Raw genomic sequence first — 23229 nt, forward strand, 5'->3', positions numbered from 1 at the left:
TCGAATCCTATTGAGAAGTTCACTAGAGATTGTAATGTTATGTATGTTACGAAAAAAATTACTGAAATGCCCCTGGGACGGAAATTTAAGTTGCATGGCTATTTTTTATGCTTTCTAGATTAATCAAAAAAGAGGACGGAATGTTGTGATATGTACTCCGAGTAATTGGTAAATGTTATCTCCTTGTTGAGTTCGAATGAATGTTTAGATTATGTTTTTTTTGTGCTTTTGATGGTCGATAGGAATACCTCTCTAACAAAGCATGCATGAATGAACCAAGTTAAGATTAAGCCTAGAGTTGAGCGATTTTCATGTTGATCTAGATCAGTACGTGTGATGTCTCAATTGGTTGGGGAGGAGAACAAAACACCATTTATAAGGGTGTGGAAACCTTCCCCTAGCAGATGAGTTTTAAAGTTTTGAGGGAAGCCCGAAAGGGAAAGCTCAATGAGGACAATATCTGTTAGCGATGAGCTTGGGCCGTTACAAATGGTATTAGAGTCTGACACCGGACAATGTGCCAACTTTCTCACTCTTCCCCGAAGGAGGGTAGACACGAGATAGTGTGCCAGTAAGGACGCTGGTCCCAAAGGGGGGTGGATTTAGTGGGGTCCCACATCCTCTGTTTCCGGAAGGGGGGTAGACACGAGGCGGTGTTCCAGTAAGAACGCTGGGCCCAAAGGGGGTGGATTGTGATGTCCCACATTGATTGGGAGGAGAACAAAACACCATTTATAAGGGTGTGGAAACCATCCCCTAGCACGTTTTAAAACCCGAAAGGGAAAGCCCAAAGAGAACAATATCTGCTAGCGGTGGGCTTGGGCCGTTACAGTACGTTTCTAATAAACCGAGCACCCTAGGATTATGCGTGGAGATTAGAGGATTAGACCTGAGCGCACCCAGAGATTGGATTAGCCTTGATGAGTTAAACCTGAGTGTTATGAAAATAACATATGAGATTTAAATCGCTTAGACACCCTAAAAACGTAGTAAACCTCCACAACACCCACGAAAATTTAAGAGAGCTTAAGAGCCAGCTAGCAACGTGAACGATATCGACTTGAATCATTGTTGTGTGTAAATGTGGTCAAGAGCCCATAACCCAGCCTTGAGTAGAGACGAAGGACTACATAAGTAGCTGACTTGAGGAGCTACCAACCTTAAGATGGGACGATGGACTATATAAATAGCTTCGCTCATGATAGGTACCACTATCGTGTGTGGAAACAATTCGTGGTCCCCTAAACATGCTCATTGTACTGTGAACCCGCCCTGAGAGGGACGAGGGACCGCATGAGTAAACTGAGTAACTAGTATATACAAAGAGTGTCTTCCTCGGACGTTGACGGTATAGTTTGTTCATGTAGAATGAGTTACCAGTTAACCTTACACAAAGATATTAGACGATCACTATTTTGGCTATGCAATCTGTCTAAGTCTAAAAACAAAAAAACAGTTCACTCTAGAGATGACACTTGTCGCCCAATAAACCCACAACACAAAAAATTAGTCAACCACCACCTCCAAATTCAAAGCGAATCCACGAACAGCCAGAGAACCACTCGAAACTTTGAAACCTCCCCAGATGCTCAACACAACAGCAAAGACAAAGCTCGAACTTCCTAGAGCTCAAAGTAAATCACGTGGATACCTACTAAGTTAAGGATGCGACGAGAGCCTTCAAGTAAGCTGTTTATGAAGTGTTTTTATACTCACCATCTTCCCCCGTTTGCTGCAAGTGTCTGCAGGCTGTCCATCGAGGTACGGGAACATTCAAGAATAAGATTTAACCTAATTCTAAAAAAACAAGGTAATAATAAAAAAAAAAAGGTGAAAATATTATTTAATGTTATAAGAATTTCTTATAAATAAAATATTTTCAACAATTTTACTACGGTTATTTAATTTTAGATAATAAAATGTTGTTAACTATTTTACATTATTGAAATAATTTTAATTTAATTTTAATTTATGTACTTTAAATTCCAGTTTGCAATAAGTATTAATAATTATTCTCAAATAAATAATTTAAATTAAATTATTTAAACATAATCCAACTTATATTTAAAAAATATAATATAGTATAATAAATTATATTAAATGAAATATAATTATAAATCTTATATTATTATAATAATTAATTTAATTTCTAAATTTGTTTATTTACCAATATTAATAATTATTTTTAAATAAATAATTTAATAATTAATACGTCCGTATATACCTGTGTAAGATAATAAAAAAGATGAATAAATGTAAAAAAAAAAAAAAGACGAGAGGCTACGTGGCAAGCAGTGATTGGTGTATTTGGTGACCCGCACACACACCCACCTTCCCAAATGGACGGCTTTGTCATTTTGTGTTTCTACACAGAACACACAGAAAGAGAGAGAAAGGAAGAAGAAGAAGAGAGAGAAAGAGAGAGAGAGAGAGAGAGTTCTTGAGAGAGAAAGAGAGAGAGTTCTTGAGAGAGAGAGAGAGAGTTCTTGAGAGAGAAAGAGAGAGAGTTCTTGAGAGAGAGTTCTTGAGAGAGATAGAGTGAAGCCGAGGAAGCAAGGGACCGTTAATTTCGGTTAATTTATGAACCAATTTTGAGCAGCAGCAGCAGCAGCAGCAGCTACAAGAAGCTAAAATGGTTTCAGACCAAGAGCTTTCTGAAGCTTTACAATGTCTCTTACGCGATTCCGCTTCTCCTTCAAACCCTAACCCTTTTTCTTCCCTCAACGCTGTTGTTCTTGAGTTGCAGTCCAAGCTTGGCCTCGATTTGTCTCATAAGGTTGATTTCATCCATGCTCAGATTCAGCTAATCCTTCGTTCTCATCCTCAACAGCCTCAAATTCATCAGAATCATCATCATCAACAGCAGCAACCACCGCCTTCTTCGCAGAAAGACCTTCTCCCACCCCATCAAAGCCCTAATTTCCCATCTGCTCCTTCCCCCACTTCCTCTGCTTTTCATACTTTCACTGCTCAGGCTCCTCCGGCTAAGCCGGAAACCGCCGCCGCTCCTTCCACTGCTGTCGGTTCTGACCCGCCGAAGGAGAGGTGGGTTCTTCAAATTTTAGAATTCTGGCTCTTTTTGAGTCCCCTCACTTTTGATTTACTTCGTTTTGGGTGTGCATGTTTGTGCGAATCTCTTTCAATTTTGAAGTGTAGTTGATTTTCTAGTGTAATCGAGTAAGGGTAGGAGTTATTTGTGAAATTCGATACTTCAGCAGTTCAGAAATAGGGCAAGAAGGCATTGAAATTGTTTGTTTACTTGTTTTGACCTTTGTTGTGAGGGTTTTGGAGTGTGTAGTGCACTAATTAGTGGTTTTTCTCGAGGGGTTCGATATTGTTAAGCTTCCATTGAATGTTGGTGATCCCCTGCTTAGTTAATCTCTGTGTTCAGAAGATTACTCAGAGTTTCTGTGACTTTCTGCTTTTGTCTTGGCTGTTGAAAAAGTAAATTGCCTGTTATGATGTCTTGTCAAATGAGTGTTCATAGGTATCTAATACGAGCACGTTGAGTTTTCATTTGTTTTTTGTTTGTTTCCTTTAAAGCCTAGAACAACTAGTTGCTAGTCTGGTCAGCACAGCCATTGAACATATATAGACAAAATTTTCATAGGAATTTGTAACTTTGGATTTGTGCATCAGCACGGAAGGTAATTAGATGAGGATGAAAGCTGCCCCAGTTTACTGGAAATAGATATCGATATATGGCATCTACTTGTGAGGAATCTTTATTGTGTATGTGCACTTTTCTATAAAAATGGCTGTAACTTTTCCAATCTCGGCTTACTTTTATTGTGCAATCAAGCCATGTGGCTTAGAGCTTGTAATCCTGTTGAATCTGCATATCAGCTGGTAGCCGTAGGCGTGGATTTTTGTTTGTTCTCTTGTTTTGATAACCTGAATATGTATCTTATGGCTGATTAAACTCACCTTTACTGCTCGAATGCAGCACTCAGACCAAGACTAAGAGAAGAGGAGGCCCGGGCGGGCTAAACAAGCTTTGTGGCGTTTCTCCTGAACTTCAGACAATTGTTGGGCAACCAGAATTGCCAAGAACTGAGGTTCTTACCACTTCCTTATTTGATTTTCTATGTTATTACATATGAGGTTCATATGATGCTCTTGCCTTGATCCAGATAGTGAAACAGCTATGGGCATACATCAGAAAAAATAACCTACAGGATCCGAGTAACAAAAGAAAAATAATATGCAACGATGAGTTGCGGTTGGTATTCGAAACAGACTGCACTGACATGTTCAAAATGAATAAGTTGCTAGCCAAGCACATCATTTCTCTTGAACCTACAAGTAAGTATCCAGTTTGATGCCTCTGTGCCCCTTTGGTTCTGGAAGAAATCAACAGTTTATTTTATAATCCTGTCAGAACCGTCAAGTTCGAAGAAGGCACGAGTGGAGAGTGAACCTGCAATTGCTGTAAAAGCTGCAGAACCTAGTGTTTGTCCTTCTGTGGTTATATCTGAAGCTCTTGCAAGTTTTTTTGGTGTTGATGGAAGGGAGATGCTCCAATCAGAGGTTCTGAGACGCATATGGGAATACATAAGAGCCAATCATCTTGAGGTTTGAAAATAAACTATGGCAACTTTCAGCTTCTTGCATTTTGTCTATCTATCGTAATGAGTAATACTTTCCATGAACTTACCCTCAAACTCATTGAGCCTTTTACTTTTCTTTCTCATATAAATTAAACGAAGTACTCGAATGATTTAGTTCCTACTTTATACACCTGACCTGAGGATTTAAAAGAAAATCGTGTCTGTTTATATAAGATTATTACTATTCTGTTTTGCATGACATTTAAAATGTTTTCCAATTATGAGTGGAGTCTTGCACCAGTTCTTCAACGTGATACATCATTTGTTTGTAAGATGATCGGGGAACGAAACATTCCTTATAAGGGTGTAGAAGCCCGAAAGGGAAACCCCAAAGAGGACAATATTTGCTAGTGGTGGGCTTGGGCTGTTATGAATGGTATCAGAGCCAGACACCGGGCGGTATGCCAGCAAGGACGCTAGCCCCCAAAGGGGGTAGAGTGTGAGATCTCACATCGGTTGGAGAGGGGAACGAAACGTTCCTTGTAATGTGGAAACCTCTCCCTAGCAGATGAGTTTTAAAACTTTGAGGGAAGCCCGAAAGGGAAAACTCAAAGAGAACAATATTTGCTAGCGGTGGACTTGGGCTGTTATAAATGATATTAGAGTCAGACATCGGGCCGTGTGCCAGCAAGGACGTTGGGCTCCCAAGGGGGTGGATTGTGAGATCCCATATCGGTTGGAGAGGGAATGAAACATTCTTTATAAGGGTGGGGAAACCTCTCCCTAGCAGTGCATTTAAAGTCTTGAGGGAAAGCCCAGAGAGTATAATATTTGCTAGCATTGGGCTTGGGCTATTACAAATAGTATCAGAGCCAGACACCGGGCAGTGTGCCAGCGATGATGCTGGGGCCTCCAAAAGGGGTAGATTGTGAGATCTCACATCGGTTGGAGAGGGAAACGAAACATTCCTTATACGAATGTGGAAACCTCTTCCTAGCAGATGCGGTTAAAACCTTGAGGGGAAGTCCGAAAGGGAAAACCCAAAGAGGACAATGTTTGCTAGCAGTAGTGGGCTTGTGTTGTTACAATACTAATCTTGGGATGTTGTTCTCCCATTTTCCCATTATCATTCACTTAAATTGAAATGGCCTGGTTTCTACTCTTGTGTTTTGGGATTGTAAAAACAGGACCCACTAAACCCAATGGCGGTGTTGTGTGATGCAAAACTCCAAGAACTGTTCGGCTGTGAAAGCATTTCTGCACTGGGAATCCCAGAAGTTTTAGGCCGCCACCACATATTTAGGAGATCATGATTGCTAATCTTCTAGGATGGTTAGTGCATTCTAACTTTCTTATATATTAAAACTGATATCTGAGTTGAATCCTTCTCTGGAGTATTAACTTCCTTGTTGGCTTCTTCATAATTCACATTTTTCAAAAGCATATCATTTGATCGATTGAAATTTCTTAGTGTTGGAGGCTTCTGATATGTTCTTCTGTTTGCTAGGAAAGATGGCTGGATAAAGAGAAAACTGTAGAATTGATTATAACACCGTAAACGTTCACCTAGGATTCTAAACTTGACAGACAAGCCCTGACATGTTCAAATATCTTCTAGAAACTTATGAGTCTGACATACTCTACCACCATGAAAAGGATAAAAACTGTAATAGCCTAAGCCCACCGCTAGTAGATATTGTCCTCTTTGGGCTTTCCCTTTCGGACTTCCCCTCAAGGTTTTTAAAACGTGTCTACCAAGGAGAGGTTTCCACACCCTTATAAAGAATGCTTCATTCTCCTCCCCAACCGATGTGAGATCTTATAATTCACCCCCCTTCAGGGCCTAGTGTCCTCGCTGGCACTCGTTCCCTTCTCTGGGACCCCCAAATCCACCCGTCCTTACTAGCACATTGCCTCGTGTCCACCCCTTCAGGGTTCAATCTCCTTGCTGGCACATCTCCCGGTGTTTGGCTCTGATAACACTTGTAATAGCCCTAGCCCACCGATAGCAGATATTGTCTTCTTTGGGTTTTCCCTTTCGGACTTCCCCTCAAGGTTTTTAAAACGCGTCTACTAGGGAAAGATTTCCACACCCTTATAAAGAATGCTTTGTTCTCCTCCCCAACCGATGTGAGATCTTACAAAAACACACTTAATCATCAAAGATGTTAAACTAGAACATGGAAACTCGATTAAAAAATACGTATCAGTCTAGTTAATCTAATCTTACACTATAGAAATCTAATGAAACATACTAATTACTGCTACCCATGAATGTATTCCTGTACAAAGTTATCTTTTTAGTATGGATACCTTAGCAAAATAACTTGCAGCTTTGAATTTCAAAGGACTGTTGTTTCCTTTTTCCTTTCTCCTTTTCAAAAAAAAGAACTGAAGGATTAGCTTTTTGTAGCATGCTTTACCTTTAGTTGAAGAACTTGTTTCTTCTACTTTTTCTTTTTAAAAAAGCACCCAAGTACGGATTGGGCAGAAGAAGGACAAACTAATGAACGTCGATCCTTGATTGCATTTGCAGATCGATGGCATTAGCGACTTATATCAGTGCAGTGTTCGGAAAAGTCGATATATATATATGAAATGTTGTAAGCAGTGATTTTAATATTGTACTTGTGGATGTTATATTAAGGTAAGTAGTAAGGTGTGAACTTGGGAATGTAAGATGGGGGCTTATGGCAGAGTTTATTTTGCAATGGCCTGCCAAGTCCAAGTCCTTGGGTGGTTTCCATTTGTCTGACTTTGTATTTAGGTTTAGAATGAGCTTTGGAGTTTCTAACATCCTTAAACTCTGCTGATTATGGACAAACTATATGTTTTATGTAGTAAAATTTAGCCTTTACTCTGCTTTCTTCTTTGTCTCTTTGTGTAGAAAGGCTTGCTAAGGGACGCGGTTACTTTACCTTTAGCTTTATCTTACGAGTTAAAAGGTATTTTTCTCGACTGAGAAGGTCAGACGTTCAAATTCTCGTCGTTGAATTGCATGATAGATAATAGTAGCGTTTTCAATATGTACTTCTAAAGGCATTACTCTCGACCACGAATGTTAGAAGTTCAAGTTCTCTCACTTTAACTTGAATGCATGATAGATAATAGTAGCGTTTCCTCCCCGCATTGGAATATGGATTGGGAAGGTCAGTCAAACTCACATTGTCTACACCTCGTCGTGAGTGATTTTTTGTATGTGTAAAGACAGGTAGAGTGTCTAATATAATTAGGAAGTAGATTCGATTGATCTAGAGCATACTGTTGGACGGTCGAAACAGGAAAGCAAACTGTAAAGTAAGGAAAGGTAGTTTGATTTGCTCGGCCAATCGTCGAAATGTGTATGAGATAGACTTAGGTTTAGCTCCGTCTCGAAACCTTATGGGGTTAGGAGTAAAGCATCTGCCCAAAGAAAGAATCAAACTTTTATGCGAGACCAGATAAACTACCCACCTTGCAGTATCCCCCTCCCCCGAAAACTCAAGGTGAGACGAGGTGTAACGTAGTTTGATTAGAACATCTGTTTTGGGTACAAATGACCATAGGTTCGAATCCTATCACCTTAAAAATCATTTCTTCAGTGAACCCGAACAAAACATTGACTAAATTGATTTCATTTGCATGAGAGAACTTCCGTGAATGATGCGAGCATCGATGCTAGCTTATATATATATTTAAAGGTAGATAGATTTAAAATATGCATTGGCATTGGACCAACCCCAACCCGTGAACTCCCAAACCAAGGCCAGTTCTTCACGTGAATCCATGTAGAGCTATAAAGCCCCTCCTCATCCTCCCATCCCAAACCCACCATTCAATCAGTTTGCCCTCTATGACGACCACGATGATCAAGTTTTTGGCGTCGTTACTTTTTAGCCTGTTTCTGGTTGGTACCATTGCCACTCCCTTGTGTCGGGTCGACACGAAGGAGCTCAAGATGTGCCAGCCAGCGGTTGCTCCACCACACGGGCAGCCGCTGCAACCACCGACCAAAGGCTGCTGTTCGGTCATCCGACGTGCAGACCTCAAGTGCCTATGTAGCCTTAAGTCTGTTCTCCCTACCATTGGGATTAACACAGCCAATGCCTTGGCTCTGCCTTCCAAATGTGGCATTCATACTCCCCCGGAGTGCCGTGGTTAGTTTGGAAACTAATTGGAATGATGTGTTTTTAGGAAATGGGTTACTTTTATTCCGTCTTTTTTCGTTGTAATTTACAATATTTTGTGCTCCCTACGCCTAGCTTTTCGTGTGTGCTTGTCGGGAATGAGACTTGTTGCTCCACGGCGATACTGACTCGATCCGTTCCTACCCATCTCGGAGTACCATTCTTGATATGTACTCCTTTTCGTCTCAATAAAAATATTTTAAGAATTAGAACCACAAATATGTTCGATAAATATTTTTATTCCGTATTTCTTAGAACGTGTATAATCTAAATAATTTTTAGTACGAATGATCTAGAAAATATATGACATCGTTAAAATATATAAAAAAAAATAAAATAATGGTTCGTAATATATTCTATGATATATTTCTAGACCAGTAGTTGCAAAAATAAATATTAAGTTGGATAAAAAGTATTATCGATTAATTTATGAATATATATTTCTTTTTTGTTATAAATTTTGTATAGTTATTATATTTCAATATTATATCATTTATGATATATTAGAGTATTACACATAATTTAATTTTAAAAAAAATAAAAATAAATTAAGTCTTATCACGTGAAACTAGATTTCTTAAAGTTTTTTTTTTTTAAAAAAAATTATAATTCTACGTTATGAAATTTCAAAATCAAAATCTGTATAAACAAAAATATAAAATATTATTTTTTTAAAAAAAAGTTTGAATTCTTTACCAAAAAAAAGTTTAATTGAATTACCAAGAACACAAATTCATATAGATAATAAAATAAATAATAATAAAAAAAAAAACCAAAAGTTTCAAGAGATTTAGAACCCGAGGGCGTCTCCACGGGCAGAATGGATGAGCGAAAGGTGGTGGGGTGACATCTAGTTTTGGTATGTTGGAGGATATCATTATTGTCAAACCCGATGCCTTCATCGCATTTGCGGGTAAAAGAGTAATTGAACAAACATTGAATACTTATTATCTTGTTGGTTTGATGCACTGAAAATGAATGCTTTATTTAGGTAGAGAAAACGTTACTTTGATTTTATTTAGAATTGAACAAAACGATTGAATCTGCTCACGGAATCTTCTTCGTTAGGACTCAAACCGAAGGTTAAAGGCTCGTGGGATCTTCTTAAAAAATTTGAACACTTCAAATTAAGTATATTTTCTCTTTTTATATTAAATATTAATTTGATCCTTTAAGTACCATTAATTTTTCAACGAACAACTTATTTATGATCCAACATAGCTAAGAGATATATCGGGACCTAAATAATGAGATCCCACCCTTTACAGGAGGACTTAGTGTTAGAAACCACGACTCTCCACAATAATATGATATTGTCTACTTTGAGCATAAGCTCTTATCGTTTTTTTTTTGCAGAAGTCCTCGTACTAATAGAGATGTATTCATTACTTATAAACTCATGATAAACCTCTTAACTAGCCAACGTGGGACTACTACTTAGGGACTCTTAAACCAGTAAAAGTGATATTATGCATGATTCAACTATATCATGGCTAATTCTTTTGAAAAAAATTGTCTTCCAAAATGGAATCTGATAAGTAAGACTTCGTGTAAGTATTTACATAATCCTCTTCTGTCCGAAAAAAATGATATCGACACATCTGAGATCGCCAAATGTTCGAAAGTTTCGCTATTCAATCGATTTATTCAACATCTTTTTTTAATTTAGGGATCAAATAGATACAAACTTACAACTTAAAACGTGTAATTTAACGGAAGAAATAGGGATAAAAGAGAACATGAGCCAATCATAGGAAAGAACAAGAAGAATCAAAATGATATTGTTGATGCAAGGTTTTGAGTATCATCCACATTATTATATATACACATTCATAGAGAAAGGGATAGCAACTCAACCCGTGACTATCAACAACAGACTGTTCTTCACGTGAAACATCTAAAACTTCACAAAACACAAAGCACAACGAACTAACACTCCTCAAGATCCAAGCTTTTCCCCTCCTATAAAAACCCCACCTCTCCTCCACCCTCAAAACACCCTCAATTCTTCAAAAAAAAGCTTCAAATTTTCCTTCCTCCATCACCAATGGCTCCCAACAAGGTTTTGGTGGCAGTTCTGTTCTTGATCGCTGTCGGTGGCGTCCTCGCATCTCCTCTGTGTAAGATCGATACCACTGACCTCGGCGTATGTCGCCCGGCAGTTACCACTCCGGAGCATGGCCAGCCTCTGCCATTGCCAACAGAAGGCTGCTGTGCTGTGGTTCGCCGTGCTGACCTTAAGTGTCTTTGCAATCTCAAGTCTATGCTCCCTGCCATTGGTATCGACGCTGCAAATGCCATGGCTTTGCCTGGTAAATGTGGTCTATCAATCCCACCGGAGTGTCATCTTTAGACCCTGTTTGGTAACGTTCTTGTTTCTCGAAACTACAATCACGATATTGTGCATTTTCTAATGGAAAAGTATAATGACTTCTTCTTCCTTCCTGTATATGGCAGGTCTATGCAGTGATCTTTGAAGTGGCATGTATTTTAAGAAGATGGGTAGTTTTGTTTTGAGTCTTTCTTCATTGTGATGTGTACTTTGCTTTGCCATCTTTGTGTGAAGAGTGGTAATAGTTTCTTTCCTCCTTCCCTTGGAGGGATGAACAAAAGTGTAACCTCTTCTAATTTGTACTCTCCTTTTTCATTGCAATAAATCTACTACTTTTATACATACTTCTTTAGAACATCTCTGACGACCACTACGGTATTAGGCTCTTCAATGAGTTCCACGAACTAGACAGAACCTATAAAGATCAAAGACAAACACTACGATATTGAGCTCTTCGATGTGTTCCACGGACCAGGCCCAACCTATAAATAGAAACAAACAACTTTGATCAGTAACCACTTGAAGTATGAGTGATCTAATTCAAATTTAAGATTTAATGATCTTTTTTGATTGAAAGAATTGACCATCACTAAATCGTATATAAGTTCTCTTAGAAAAGAATGAAATAAATAACTTAACTAGTTGAGCTATACTCAACCGAACCTCTAATTCAAAGACTAAACCATTTACTAACTAAAGCATCCAAAGGGATGACTTAATTTACGGTTTACAACGTAGAACTTCCAAATCTTACCGACTTTACGAACTAAGAACTTACAAAACCGGACACCACAAATCTAAATATTACAATCAGATCCATTATACAAATCTAGCTTCCATGAACCAAACATCCCTCATGAAAACAAGAAACATCATTAAAACTCCCATGTTTTCTTATCCATAAGGTACATAATCTACCGTCCTTAACAATTAGTAAGGTTCATCCTAAAAGATAAATCCAACCTCAAGAATCAACGTTTATTGGCAATGGAAAGTCCACCACTACCAACAAAACAAATGGAATCATGTCAAAAGGCAACTAAAATCCACAGCTTCCCACTAGTAATAAAAGAACACAAGGAGTTCGTCCTTATGTGACAAGGATAGATTCTCCTGCTAACTTGTGGCTAGGAATTGGAGAGAGAGAGAGTCTAAAACAGACCACAAGTTCATTTTTTATGCTAACAATCAAAGAACTGAAAAAGTACCTTCCCTGATTCAGAAAAGACAGCAGCCTCCACTAAAGTTCTAGATCAATGACTAAAATGTAAACAAGACAATACTCTGTACATACATATAGAAGGCAAGATGCAGCACATGCTCCTTGATCTCTCACAAAGACAAATTCTATTTACAAGTGAGCCAGAGCCTTGTCTACTAAATAAAGCAGCATTGTGGTCAGAAAGAGCACATTCATTCAGTTTCCAACCAATAATTACATGACAGTTTTCACAGTGCTCCTTTCCAGATTTGCAAAGCAAAAATGACCACATTTTTTATGCTACCAACATTCCAAGGCTCTAAACATCAAGTTTCCAGCACCATATTTAGTGATCAATGAGGATTGGAATATTTTAGTGTGAGAGAGACTTTCTAACCTTCCCAATTCGTATCCTTGTTCGACCAACGTTGCTGTTCCTGCGGTTTTTTTCCTAACAACCAGAACCACTAGGTTGGTTGCTGCGGCGAGGCCCTCCAAATATAGGTCTCATGTAGTAATCATCGAATTTCCTCCAAAAGAAATGTATGGTGTACACAGGTCTCTCCATTAACATTGACAAACTATCCTTTGCACGGAGGACATTGGTTGCAGCAGACTCTTCCATGGAAAGCAAAGGGAGAGTTATGTCCTCTTCGGTGAACTTCGGACCAGAGTTGCTTGCACTGTTAGTTGCTTGGTTGAGTGGAAGCAGACATCTTATGAGCGGCTTTGTTAGGAACCCAAATACCTGAATTTCATAAAAGTGAATTGATGCTATACACAATTCATGCCATAGTGCAACTCTTCCTAAGTAGCATCATCTTTGTAAAAGAGTACAAATTTTTAAGTAATGAACCCATACCATAGAATAATTAGAAAAAACACATGCATTAAGAAGATGAAAGCGTACCACCGTAGTGAAGAGTACCACAACCGTGGTGATGGTAATCATTGTTGCGTGGGTTGGATCCCGTGTAACCCCAGAATAGGTGAACTTCAAAATACAAAAACATTTCACGTTCAATAGATACTGTCCCCGATAAATCAGAAATGATAATACTCCAGAATTGCATCAATTAACAGTTCAAAGAAGAAAGAAAAACTAGCCTGTTTGAAAGCCAGAGCAATAGATACAGCTCCTCTCATCAGTCCAGCCCACCATATTATGATCTGTAAAATATTACCACTTCATAGATCAGTGATATCTGTGTAGTTCCCACGATTCCATGCTAATACGGTTACGTTGTGAGAAAAAAGGTTGTGGGTGGCACTCACATGGAGATACTGACCTGTTGTTTAAATGTAATTATAGAAGATGATGACGATCTATCTTCGCGCTTATTGAAGTAATTCGATATGGCAGATAGGGGAAACACAAAGGCCGCACGACCAAGCAATATCAAGAAGACTGTTATGCTATACGTACCAACCAACTTCCACAAGCTGCCAAGATTTTGAGAAAAGAAAGATTTTAGTAACAGGTGAAATATTCCTAGCATCATAGTCCAACAGGTTAGACTGTTGAGATAGTGCCGATGTTAACAGTGGTTTTTCGAAGATTGGAAATGTGAGGCCCTCATGCATTATAAATGTTAATGAAACAAAAACGTCCATGTGTCTTTTATGTACAATTTGCATATAAAGGATTACCCTTTTAATGCTTTATGGAATAGTTCAAATTTAAGGCTAAAAAAAAATTAATCGTTAAACTGTGCATTTGATCTGTTACAAAGGATTATAAATTATAATCTTAGAACACGGTAAATGAGATCATTAACGCTCAATACTACTGTATTGGATATGTTTCATTATATTGGAAACTCATCAGTTTTCAGTTATTTGATCTGCTAAAAACGAGACTTATTATAGGTCAACAACATCTTGGCACATAGGGACCTGATTGCCACCCACCTACGGCCTAAGAATTATTCCCAAGTGCCTCAGTCTCCTGCTTCACAACACCCCCTTTCACGTCCATCCTAAATGAAATGGTAATCCTAGCTAGAATCTACGAACCCTAATAAGCGCTTTGGATATGCAAACTCCTAGTTCACAGATGCGAAAACTTCACATAAGGTATATTGTCTTCTCTCACTAGTGTGAAATTAGAAGAAAAGCTTAGGAGATGATAAGAGCACTATGTGAGTGTCCATTCATTATTAAGGCCAATTGCCAAGAAAGGACCTTAGAACGCCATAACAAGAAAGATAAAGATTGAGAGAAATGGGCTATTTTCATGAGATCATAATCAAGTTATTAGTCTATTCGGATCAGGTGTCACAACAATCCAAGTCGCTCTTTTTAGCTTTATTAGATAACTTCATGGAACACAAACAAGAAAGTATTTTAGATTTATTAGATAACTTCATGGAACGCAAACAAGAAAGCACAGTGAATTGATACCTTAATTTAGTTATCTTCCACTTCTCTATGTCAAGAGCATCCATGCCCACGTAAAGAAATATTGCAGTTTCAGCAACGAACGACATCATTGAAAATACATGCCTGAAGTAAGTATGTCATAAGAAGAATGATTACAAAAACCATTGGAACACAGATATTGTTACCTTCAGCATGCATCTAGAAGTTGTGCTTGTACTTGCCTGGTGGTTATCTTTGAACTATCAGTCACATTATGCCATGCATAGTGCGACATGATAACCCCACAAAAGAAAACTGTGAGTATTCCACTCAACTCCAGTAACTGTTCAATGAAACAAATGCACAACTACAGTTAAAATATTAATTTTTGTTTCAAAGCAATAATTAAAGCAAACAATATCATTTGCACAAAAAAGGGTAGAAATTGAACTATGACCTCACAATTGAATGCTTATTTTTTATAATTAGATAAAAGGATAAACAAGTTAGAGACCGGTGATAATGGGTAATGGTAAATTTAAATAGGAAAAATTACCTTTTTGGTCCTTGTTTGTTTAGTCCTTGAGTTTTCAAAATGTATCTTTTTAGTCCCTAAATTTTGAAGAATAAGGGTATATTTGGTTATAAATAGAGGGGATAGGAAAGGAGGAAGTCCGATAATTTTAGTGGTTTGAGGCTCGATTCAGAGTGCTCTAGAGAGAGCTACTTGGTTTATCTCGTAGTTTTGTTATCTTCTATATTGCAATATGTTTTGGGCTCAGTCATATTTGTCCTTAGCTAAATAGTTACTAGAGAAGTGATCACAAATACAAAAGGGTGAGAGGGGCAGGCAGAATTTGGAGTAGGTTTTGGTAGATTTTGGAGAACGCAGACCTCTTTGAGAGATTTTTATTTTCCTTTCTTAATACTATTTTCTATTCATTTCACTTTCAATTCTGACTTCTATCTACTTTTTACTCATCTAACAAGCCATTGCCTCACTGCAGAAAGGTTTTCATAATTTTCTACTAATAAGCACATTTTTTAACACATTCTTTTTACTGCAGCATAAATCTTGTGTTTCCTGCTGGTGGAGGTTATATTATGAGAATCACACAGACCCAGTTCAGCATGTATCACTAAATTCTGAACTGTAACTACTCTTAGTCATGAGAAGTAAGTAAAGATGATACTTTAAGAACTATGTTTAATTATCCGGAGGTTAACTTTTTAGAGGAATACTCTGAAGCTGCCAAGAGAAGCTCATTTAAACAGTGGTATCAACCAAAAACAAAAGTAAAACAAAACAAACCAGAAAAGAGAAGGAAAAGTTCGCTTTAACGTCAATATTACCTTTGGTAAAAGCTGGATCTACAATTAGAACTGACATCATTTTCAAAACGTGTAAACATATTTACCTCTGCTAGCATGTATGACAGGTAAGCCATTAAGACCATTATCGCAAGCTCACGCACACTTGAATGCCTGTAAGAAAATAAGACTTCAGATTGGAGAGTTCGGGCCACCTGAACCTACTTTGAAAATGTGTCACAATTGCTATGCAGAAGATCCAAACTGAAGGGAAATGAACTAACCTCCCGAAGTATAAGGTTTTCAGGATATATGCTGTTAGAAGCCCAGCCTGCAAAAAATGAAAAGGCCATATACAATTCCACTAAACAAAAAATCATTTTATGGAAACATTCTCCAGAAAATATTTATAGTTATGCTGGAATAGAAACTAAAGGATTTGTTCTAGCTGTGTGCATCAAGATTGATCAGTCTGATCATTATCAAAGAAGTTTATACAGAGGAATAGACCAGTACGCAGAAGAAGAAGAAGATTGTGCTCTAATGTTCCTTAAAGCTGGCTGAACCAAAAATTATATTAGTCTAGCTTGAACATGTTAATATTGGTAGAAGGCACCACAGGGGTGGTGGTAGAGAATTGGTAAAGATCATCTATATTACTCCCAAAACATATCTCTCACACACTCCATCTGATAGTCTAGAGCAAAGAAACCTCGAGTCTTCTTTGGAAGGTCGTGATGATCATCTCGCAGGAAAGAAGATCCATGAGAGATCTACAGAAAACCATAGACAAACCAAAGGCACCTAGGAACTTGCTCAAAGTTACCAGTTTCTTCCCCTTCCTAGCACAAACAACACCCAAATGAGGAAATAGTAAGGATCGTTCCCATTCCTGACCTAAACCCGGTCTCAGGTTTGAGATCTCCTTGCAGAAGATTCAACATTGTTGAGATCTCCTTGCAGGAGTAATCCATGTATCTTTTTCATTGCCAATGGTTTTTAAGATGGATCCCATGTTTCTTTAACATGGTGTGAGTATCCGTTCCAAAAATTGAAATCCGACTCAATAACAATGAACCCAAAGGATTTCAGACAAAGGGATATGAAGGAAGAGAAGCCTTGCCTTCAGCTAAATCGAAAAACAAGGATTTTGATGAGAAAGACCTTTACATATCACACACTCAGGTTCTAGCACCTCGTCCTTTAGCAAGGTGAAATACACCAAGCTTGTCTACCATCTTTAATTTCATACAACAGACCTTTGACCATTCCTAAACCTTATATTAGAAAGGGAGCAGCACAACAGAAAAAATAAGCAAGCCCAAATTAATGCATAAAAATCTGATAATTTTTTTTAGAGTTTGCACGATTATATCAGAAACTTATGGTGTCTAGACTAGCACATGGATATAGCTATATTGGTAACACATTATGAAGTTAAATCAAGCTTACAGTCACTCCAAGGACGGTGCTAGTTGAAAATAAGTAACAAAAATCTCCGAACACATGAAGGGCTGTCTTGCTGTTAAGCCTAGTGATGTCAATCTTCTGCACTGCATTGAAGAGAACAACTGATGTTGCATCATTCACCACTCCTTCCCCAAAGACTAGACTGTAGAGTAAAGGCGTTTCCTCTTGGTGTAGTACCTACATGAAGGACCATCCGTAATAGTAATTTCTCGGAAATACAACATACAAGTGCGACCATCGAATTTGATCCTGATGATTACAAAAAGAGAAAGTTGGAGCGCAAGCTAACCTGCAGAGTGCATACTGTGTCCGTGGATGAAAAAATAGCACCTATAGCTGAATCAGGAAAAGAAAATCTTCATTAATCTACCCTATAACTACATAATTTCAATCAACATAAATCTGCACGACTAAAAATTAGCTTTTCAAATTTTGAGCTCACCAATATAGTCCCGTGCGGACAGACCATGGAAGCCCATCCTTGGAAACAGCCACTGGCTACCTAATCAATGCATAAAAAACCATTTCATGTGAATTTAAATTTCTTAGTGCCCAACAATGATACATCGTTATTGCATTGTTGAATTAAGAATTAGTTGCTGAATAGATTTGACTTATACCAGACGTTATAATGAGTGCAGATATAAAAACACCAATCACCCCGAACAGCATAATGGTCAAGAAGTTGTGGAAGAACTGCTTCTTTTTAACTTGAAATCTACAGACAGGAAGATAAGTCCGTGAAACATGAACGATTCAACAAGCATATACAAAGATAAAACCAGAAACCTGTACGAACCCAGCATTGAAAATTATTGGGGGAAGGAGATATATGAAGAACACTTCCTCATTAAAAGTTAGGATATGAGAATCTTTTCCCTTGCTACAGACCAATATGATCGTGCCAGTAACACCTCCCTGTTTCAACAGAAAACATAGAATAAGAAAACAATTGCCATTCTTCTTTAATCACAACCATATATGGAAGCAGTTGAAAAGTTCAGTCGTCAATGTTCAGTATGCAAGAAGTAATATTTGACGTAGTTGTAACAAAAAAAAAAAAAGTGCTCAGCATTGTTTTTTCACAGATAACTCAGTGAAAAAGAGATGTTTAATTTATTTTCCTTCCCTTCAGATATGATTGTAAAATAAGTGAACTAAAAAGGCAAGGATGAATTTGAGTAGGAACATAATTTAGCCGTCATTCTTAATGGAGTCAAATAGCAACTAAGTAGTGGCAACTACTAAACATTAACACTGTTAACTAGATGCAAATTTCTTCGAAACTAACAGTGTCTTGGGACCCTCAAAAAAGGAATAATGTTCAAGGAAAAACAAAATAAAAAACCCAAGAACTTCAGTACTAGAAATGTTCTTATCTCCAAAAGAAAACGTATAAGATCCCACATCGGTTGGGGAGGAGAACAAAGCATTCTTTATAAGAGCGTGAAAACCTCTCCCTAGCAGATGTACTTCAAAAACCTTGAGGAGAAGCCCGAAAGGGAAAGCTCAAAGAGGACAATATCTGCTAGTGATAGGCTTGGGCTGTCACAAATGGTGAGCCAGACACCGGGTGATGTGCCAGCAAGGAGGCTGAGCCCCGAAGGGGGTGGACACGAGGCGGTGTACCAACAAGGACGTTGAGCCCCGAAGGAGGGTGGATTTGGGGGGTCCCACATCGATTGGAGAAGAGAACGGGTGCCAGCAAGGACACTAGGCCCTGAAGGGGGTGGATTGTGAGATTCCACATCGATTGGGAGGAGAACGAAACATTCTTTATAAGGGTGTGGAAACCTCTTATTAGCAGACGCATTTAAAAAACCTTGAGAGGAAGCCCAAAAGGGAAAGTCCAAAGAGGACAATATCGGCTAGTGGTGAGCTTAAGCCGTGCAGGATGCATCTATTTTGAAATTCCTGAAACAAGGTCATTCCAGCCCTAGCGAATAACTATAGTTGGAGATGCAAAAATAATCACACAGATCACATCAATCAGAAGCAAAGAAGATTAAGAACAACATCTCCACATCGCTAAGAGTGCGAGACTTTTTAGCTCCCAAACGTAAAACCAAAACCAAGCGAGCTTGGCTTAGACCAAAGACAATATCATACTATGCTCAAGATAGACATTATGGTACTTATAGTACGCAGACACAGAAGTTCTTGCACCATGAAATCACACAATGCGATTAAAAGACATCAAAACATATCATTACCATAAATTAAACTAACTGTACAAAATCTCCAACACGAAAAAACGCACTATCACAAATCAGTCGATCAACTCAAATCCAGCTCAATCAAGCCAGTGGGTGCGACCGACTTCCTTGCCTTCAAAATCAAATTCAGTGATATGAAGTCTTGTAGAATAGAAACACCTCGTGTTCAAACTATTCTAATGTCATTTTCTTCCAATCGGACTTCGAACAAATCTCCAAACCAGAAGAGTGCGAATTTTACAGCAATGATAAAGTATTTATTGTGGATTAGTGTGATTAGACACTAAAATACTAAGAGGAGGGAATCAATATGATCAACAAAACAAAACAAAAGCTAGATTTTAGATGAAGAGAGTATACAATGATAATGGCAGTGATGGATTCATTAACCCAACGATTTTCCTCGAGCAAATGGCCAATAACCAAGCATAAACAAAGAACAGCAACGAACAACGTCAAGGGGACGACCGGGGCGTGGTCGCTGCCGATGTTCTTGACAGTTTCGAGCACTCCCATTTCTCTCTCGTCACTTCAAATCTCCCGCAACACCGTTTTCCCTGAACTGAGAGAGATTTTGCCGCGCAATGGAGCAGAGTTCGTTAGGGAAACGTGGACTGACACGTGGGAATAGATTAATACAGAGCTTCACACGTGTTAAGTCCTCGACAATCCCAACGGACACGATAAAAAAAAAAAAAAAAAAAAAAAACTTAAAAAATTGTTTTAAAAACATTATCCGATAATACTTTTTTTTTTTTTTTACCATTTTTATATTATTAAATTTATTTTATGATTTTTTTAGGTATTACCTCAGTTAATTTTTGCGTCATATTAGATATTAAACTTTTATAAAGATTTATAATTTTTAAATTTTTGTATTAATTTTTATAATATTATATTCTCAAATGAATTTAAATAATCATTACTTTTAAATATGACTAAATATATTAAATGGTCCCCACTTAAACGTGCCGAGAAAAAATCTTCCACTTTCTCGTGACTTCTCTTAGCAAAGTAGATCTGTTGGTTAAAGAAAAGAGTAGATCCTGATGTCGGGACGGTATAAGACGAAAGTATGACGTACAGTTCGTGTGATAGTGTTGTAAATGGTATAAGGTCCTATTCTTTAGACTGATTAGTCCTATTATTTGAGACTTTAAGTTATTTCTGCTGATATTTTTAGGTTCAACCAGCATTGTAAAGGCTATATAATATCATGTTTATAATTAATAAAATAGCACTTGAGATTGAGCGACACATTGGTGGGAGTTTTTGTAGTGTGATAGTGAGGTATTCACTTGTAACACTTTGTTTATTAGTGATTGGTTGTTACCCATGGATGTAGGGGAACTTCTTCTCTCCGAACCACGTAAATATCTTGGTGTTTCTTTGTGTAATTCCGTTCGTGAGTACATTTGTTCCGCTTTTGGCGCACAACAGATACCACCACTTATTAGGCTTGACGAGCGATCCACGTCTTCTTCCTTAAGAATTTTGTTTGCTCGACTGCCTTTATATATATATATATATAATTAATTATCAACTTCATCGTTAATTTTTTAAAAATTTAAATTTTACTATTAAATTGTTGCATAAAAAAATTCTTTAGTTGATATTTGGTTGAATTAATACTTTGCTGACGTGGACCTATCACATTTCATAGTTTTCCATTTTTAAGGAAATGCCACGTCATAATGCCATTTCCTTATTCCCAACAAAATTCACGTTAATATTATTTTTTAAATGATTTGATTATTTTTAATGAAAATATTTTTCATTTAATATTTCCCTCAATTATTGATATCGTAATGGCAAGATTGAAGAATGGTGCAGGTTCTAAAATGTAAGGGGCATTTTGGTATTTTCTTATCCATAAATGACACGACATTAATATGGGAGGGTCAATGCCTCGATAGAACTCGGATGGGTGGATATTCGAGATGTCCCAATGTTATGAACGACACGTAGGTCCGTTATCGATAACATAACCGAGCAAGTTGGGTGGTTGACGACACCCAGTGACTTGGAATGACATCAAGACATATCCAATACGATGTTGTATTGGGCAGATTATTGTTATATCGTGTCACAAAAATTAAAACTAATTCAAATAAAATAACTAAATACATAAGGTTTTTTTTTTTTTTTTTTTTTTTTTTTTTTTTTTTTTTTTTTTTTTTTTTTTTTATGGGATCAAAGAGGAAAACTTTAAATTGACTATCTCGTGACCTCGACAGCAAACACCATTACCCACCCTATATGTCATTAATTTGAAAAACGTTGAGCGTTTAAAAATACCCAGTAAGTGATTCTATTGTTGGAGTCGAGAAACGCATACATATGGTCCCGTGCACATCGAACGCACTAGATGAATTTCACTTTCATAAGATACTTTAAGTTGGTGAAGTTTACTCAAAAAGTTCAACCGAACCCTAAACCAAAATCAAACAGAAGAAAAAACAGTACACCAGACATAACCGAAGAAACTTAAAGAGTCGAGTTGAACCTAGAGAAAATCCATTAATCAAACTCGAGTCGATGGAAACCCGTTGAACCGAACCCGAACTAGAGAAAATTTGTTTCAAAAGGCTCTTTCTATTTGACTTATCATTTCATCCTTTTCTCATCAAGGTTAAAAAGTAAATGCAATTTATTACCTTTCTAAATCCTCTTTAAAAATAACAGATTTTCTTTTAATTTCATACCAACTAATTAAAAAAGGTAATTATTTTAATTATTTTGTTGTGGGAAAAAAAAAATTAATATTGCAGTGCAATCAAGGGAAAATATTTGGATAAATAGTGACAAGATATTAATTTTAAAATTGGGTTTAATATTTTAATTTAATTCCCAAATTTGATATTTTACAGATTATTTCAAAAAAATAAATAAAAATTCCTAATATAATTTATTTATTTTTAAAACATTCAAAATTATCCGACATATTACTCTCTATTTTCCGGTTGAGTTGTCTTTTTATTTTTCTTTTTATTATTATTATTTAATAAAAATATTTATCGGCAACATTAGTTACAAACATTAAATATTTTTAATCTTCATAATAATGTTAAAAGTAGGACAAAGTTGTAACCTTATTTTCGAATTAGTTCAATTGACTTATACAAAAAAAAAAAAAAAAAAAGTCAATCTTGATAGTTGGGCAGGTTATTGTAACGACCGAGATCCACCGGTCTTCCCCTCAAGGCTTTAAAACGGGTCTGCTACGGGAAGGTTTCCACATCCTTATAAATGGTGATTTGTTCTCCTTCACAACCAATGTGGGACATCATAATCCATCCCCCTTCGGGATCCAGCGTTCTCGCTGGCACTCTTTCCTTCCTCCAATCGATGTGGGACCGCCCTCAAATCCACCCCCTTTAGGGCCCAACGTCCTTACTGGCACACTGCCTCGTGTCTATCCCTTTAGGGAACCGCGAGAAGGCTAGTACATCGTTCGGTGTCTGGTTCTGATACCATTTGTAACGACCCAGATCCACCGCTAGTCCTCTCTGGACTTTTCCCTTTTGGGCTTTCCCTCAAGGCTTTAAAATGCGTGGAAGATTTCCACACACTTATAAATGGTGGTTTGTTCTCCTCCCGACCAATGTGGGACATCACATTG

The 23229-nt window shown here is 37.5% G+C and overlaps 4 protein-coding genes across 5 annotated transcripts; 3 read left to right on the forward strand and 1 right to left on the reverse strand.

Annotated features, from left to right (window-relative positions):
- The first annotated feature begins 2402 nt into the window (after positions 1–2402).
- On the forward strand, positions 2403–7416 carry LOC111789084 (SWIB complex BAF60b domain-containing protein). Of its 2 annotated transcripts, none has more exons than XM_087121696.1 (6): positions 2403–3045; positions 3947–4058; positions 4134–4305; positions 4382–4575; positions 5738–5882; positions 7020–7416. In XM_087121696.1, exons 1-5 carry the CDS (start codon positions 2633–2635, stop codon positions 5861–5863), a joined length of 1017 nt encoding a protein of 338 aa, XP_086977822.1. In that variant the 5' UTR covers positions 2403–2632; the 3' UTR covers positions 5864–5882; positions 7020–7416. The 2 variants fall into 2 exon arrangements, with proteins under 2 accessions (XP_086977822.1, XP_023525496.2); XM_023669728.2 differs by having other exon boundaries at positions 2405–3045; positions 7087–7416.
- An 836-nt stretch (positions 7417–8252) lies between these two features.
- Positions 8253–8948, forward strand: LOC147793397 (putative lipid-transfer protein DIR1). The gene has a single exon (XM_087121697.1). The coding sequence runs from the start codon at positions 8383–8385 to the stop codon at positions 8689–8691; it is 309 nt and encodes a 102-aa protein (XP_086977823.1). The 5' UTR covers positions 8253–8382; the 3' UTR covers positions 8692–8948.
- Positions 8949–10763: 1815 nt separating this feature from the next.
- Positions 10764–11388, forward strand: LOC147793398 (putative lipid-transfer protein DIR1). Its single transcript, XM_087121340.1, has 2 exons — positions 10764–11079; positions 11174–11388. Exon 1 carries the CDS (start codon positions 10764–10766, stop codon positions 11067–11069), a length of 306 nt encoding a protein of 101 aa, XP_086977466.1. The 3' UTR covers positions 11070–11079; positions 11174–11388.
- NHX3 (Na+/H+ (sodium hydrogen) exchanger 3) lies at positions 10911–20183 on the reverse strand. Its single transcript, XM_023666318.2, has 15 exons — positions 19968–20183; positions 18191–18309; positions 18012–18109; positions 17834–17893; positions 17681–17727; positions 17374–17568; positions 16206–16252; positions 16029–16095; positions 14853–14953; positions 14653–14754; positions 13539–13692; positions 13357–13419; positions 13160–13243; positions 12647–12997; positions 10911–11530 (listed from the first exon to the last, which is right to left on the reverse strand). The coding sequence occupies exons 1-14, from the start codon at positions 20121–20123 to the stop codon at positions 12701–12703; spliced, it is 1590 nt and encodes a 529-aa protein (XP_023522086.2). The 5' UTR covers positions 20124–20183; the 3' UTR covers positions 10911–11530; positions 12647–12700.
- Between the last annotated feature and the right edge of the window lie 3046 nt (positions 20184–23229).

Source organism: Cucurbita pepo, chromosome 2, assembly GCF_057944985.1.
Source record: "Cucurbita pepo subsp. pepo isolate OVF chromosome 2, ASM5794498v1, whole genome shotgun sequence".
NCBI classification, from domain to species: domain Eukaryota; kingdom Viridiplantae; phylum Streptophyta; class Magnoliopsida; order Cucurbitales; family Cucurbitaceae; genus Cucurbita; species Cucurbita pepo.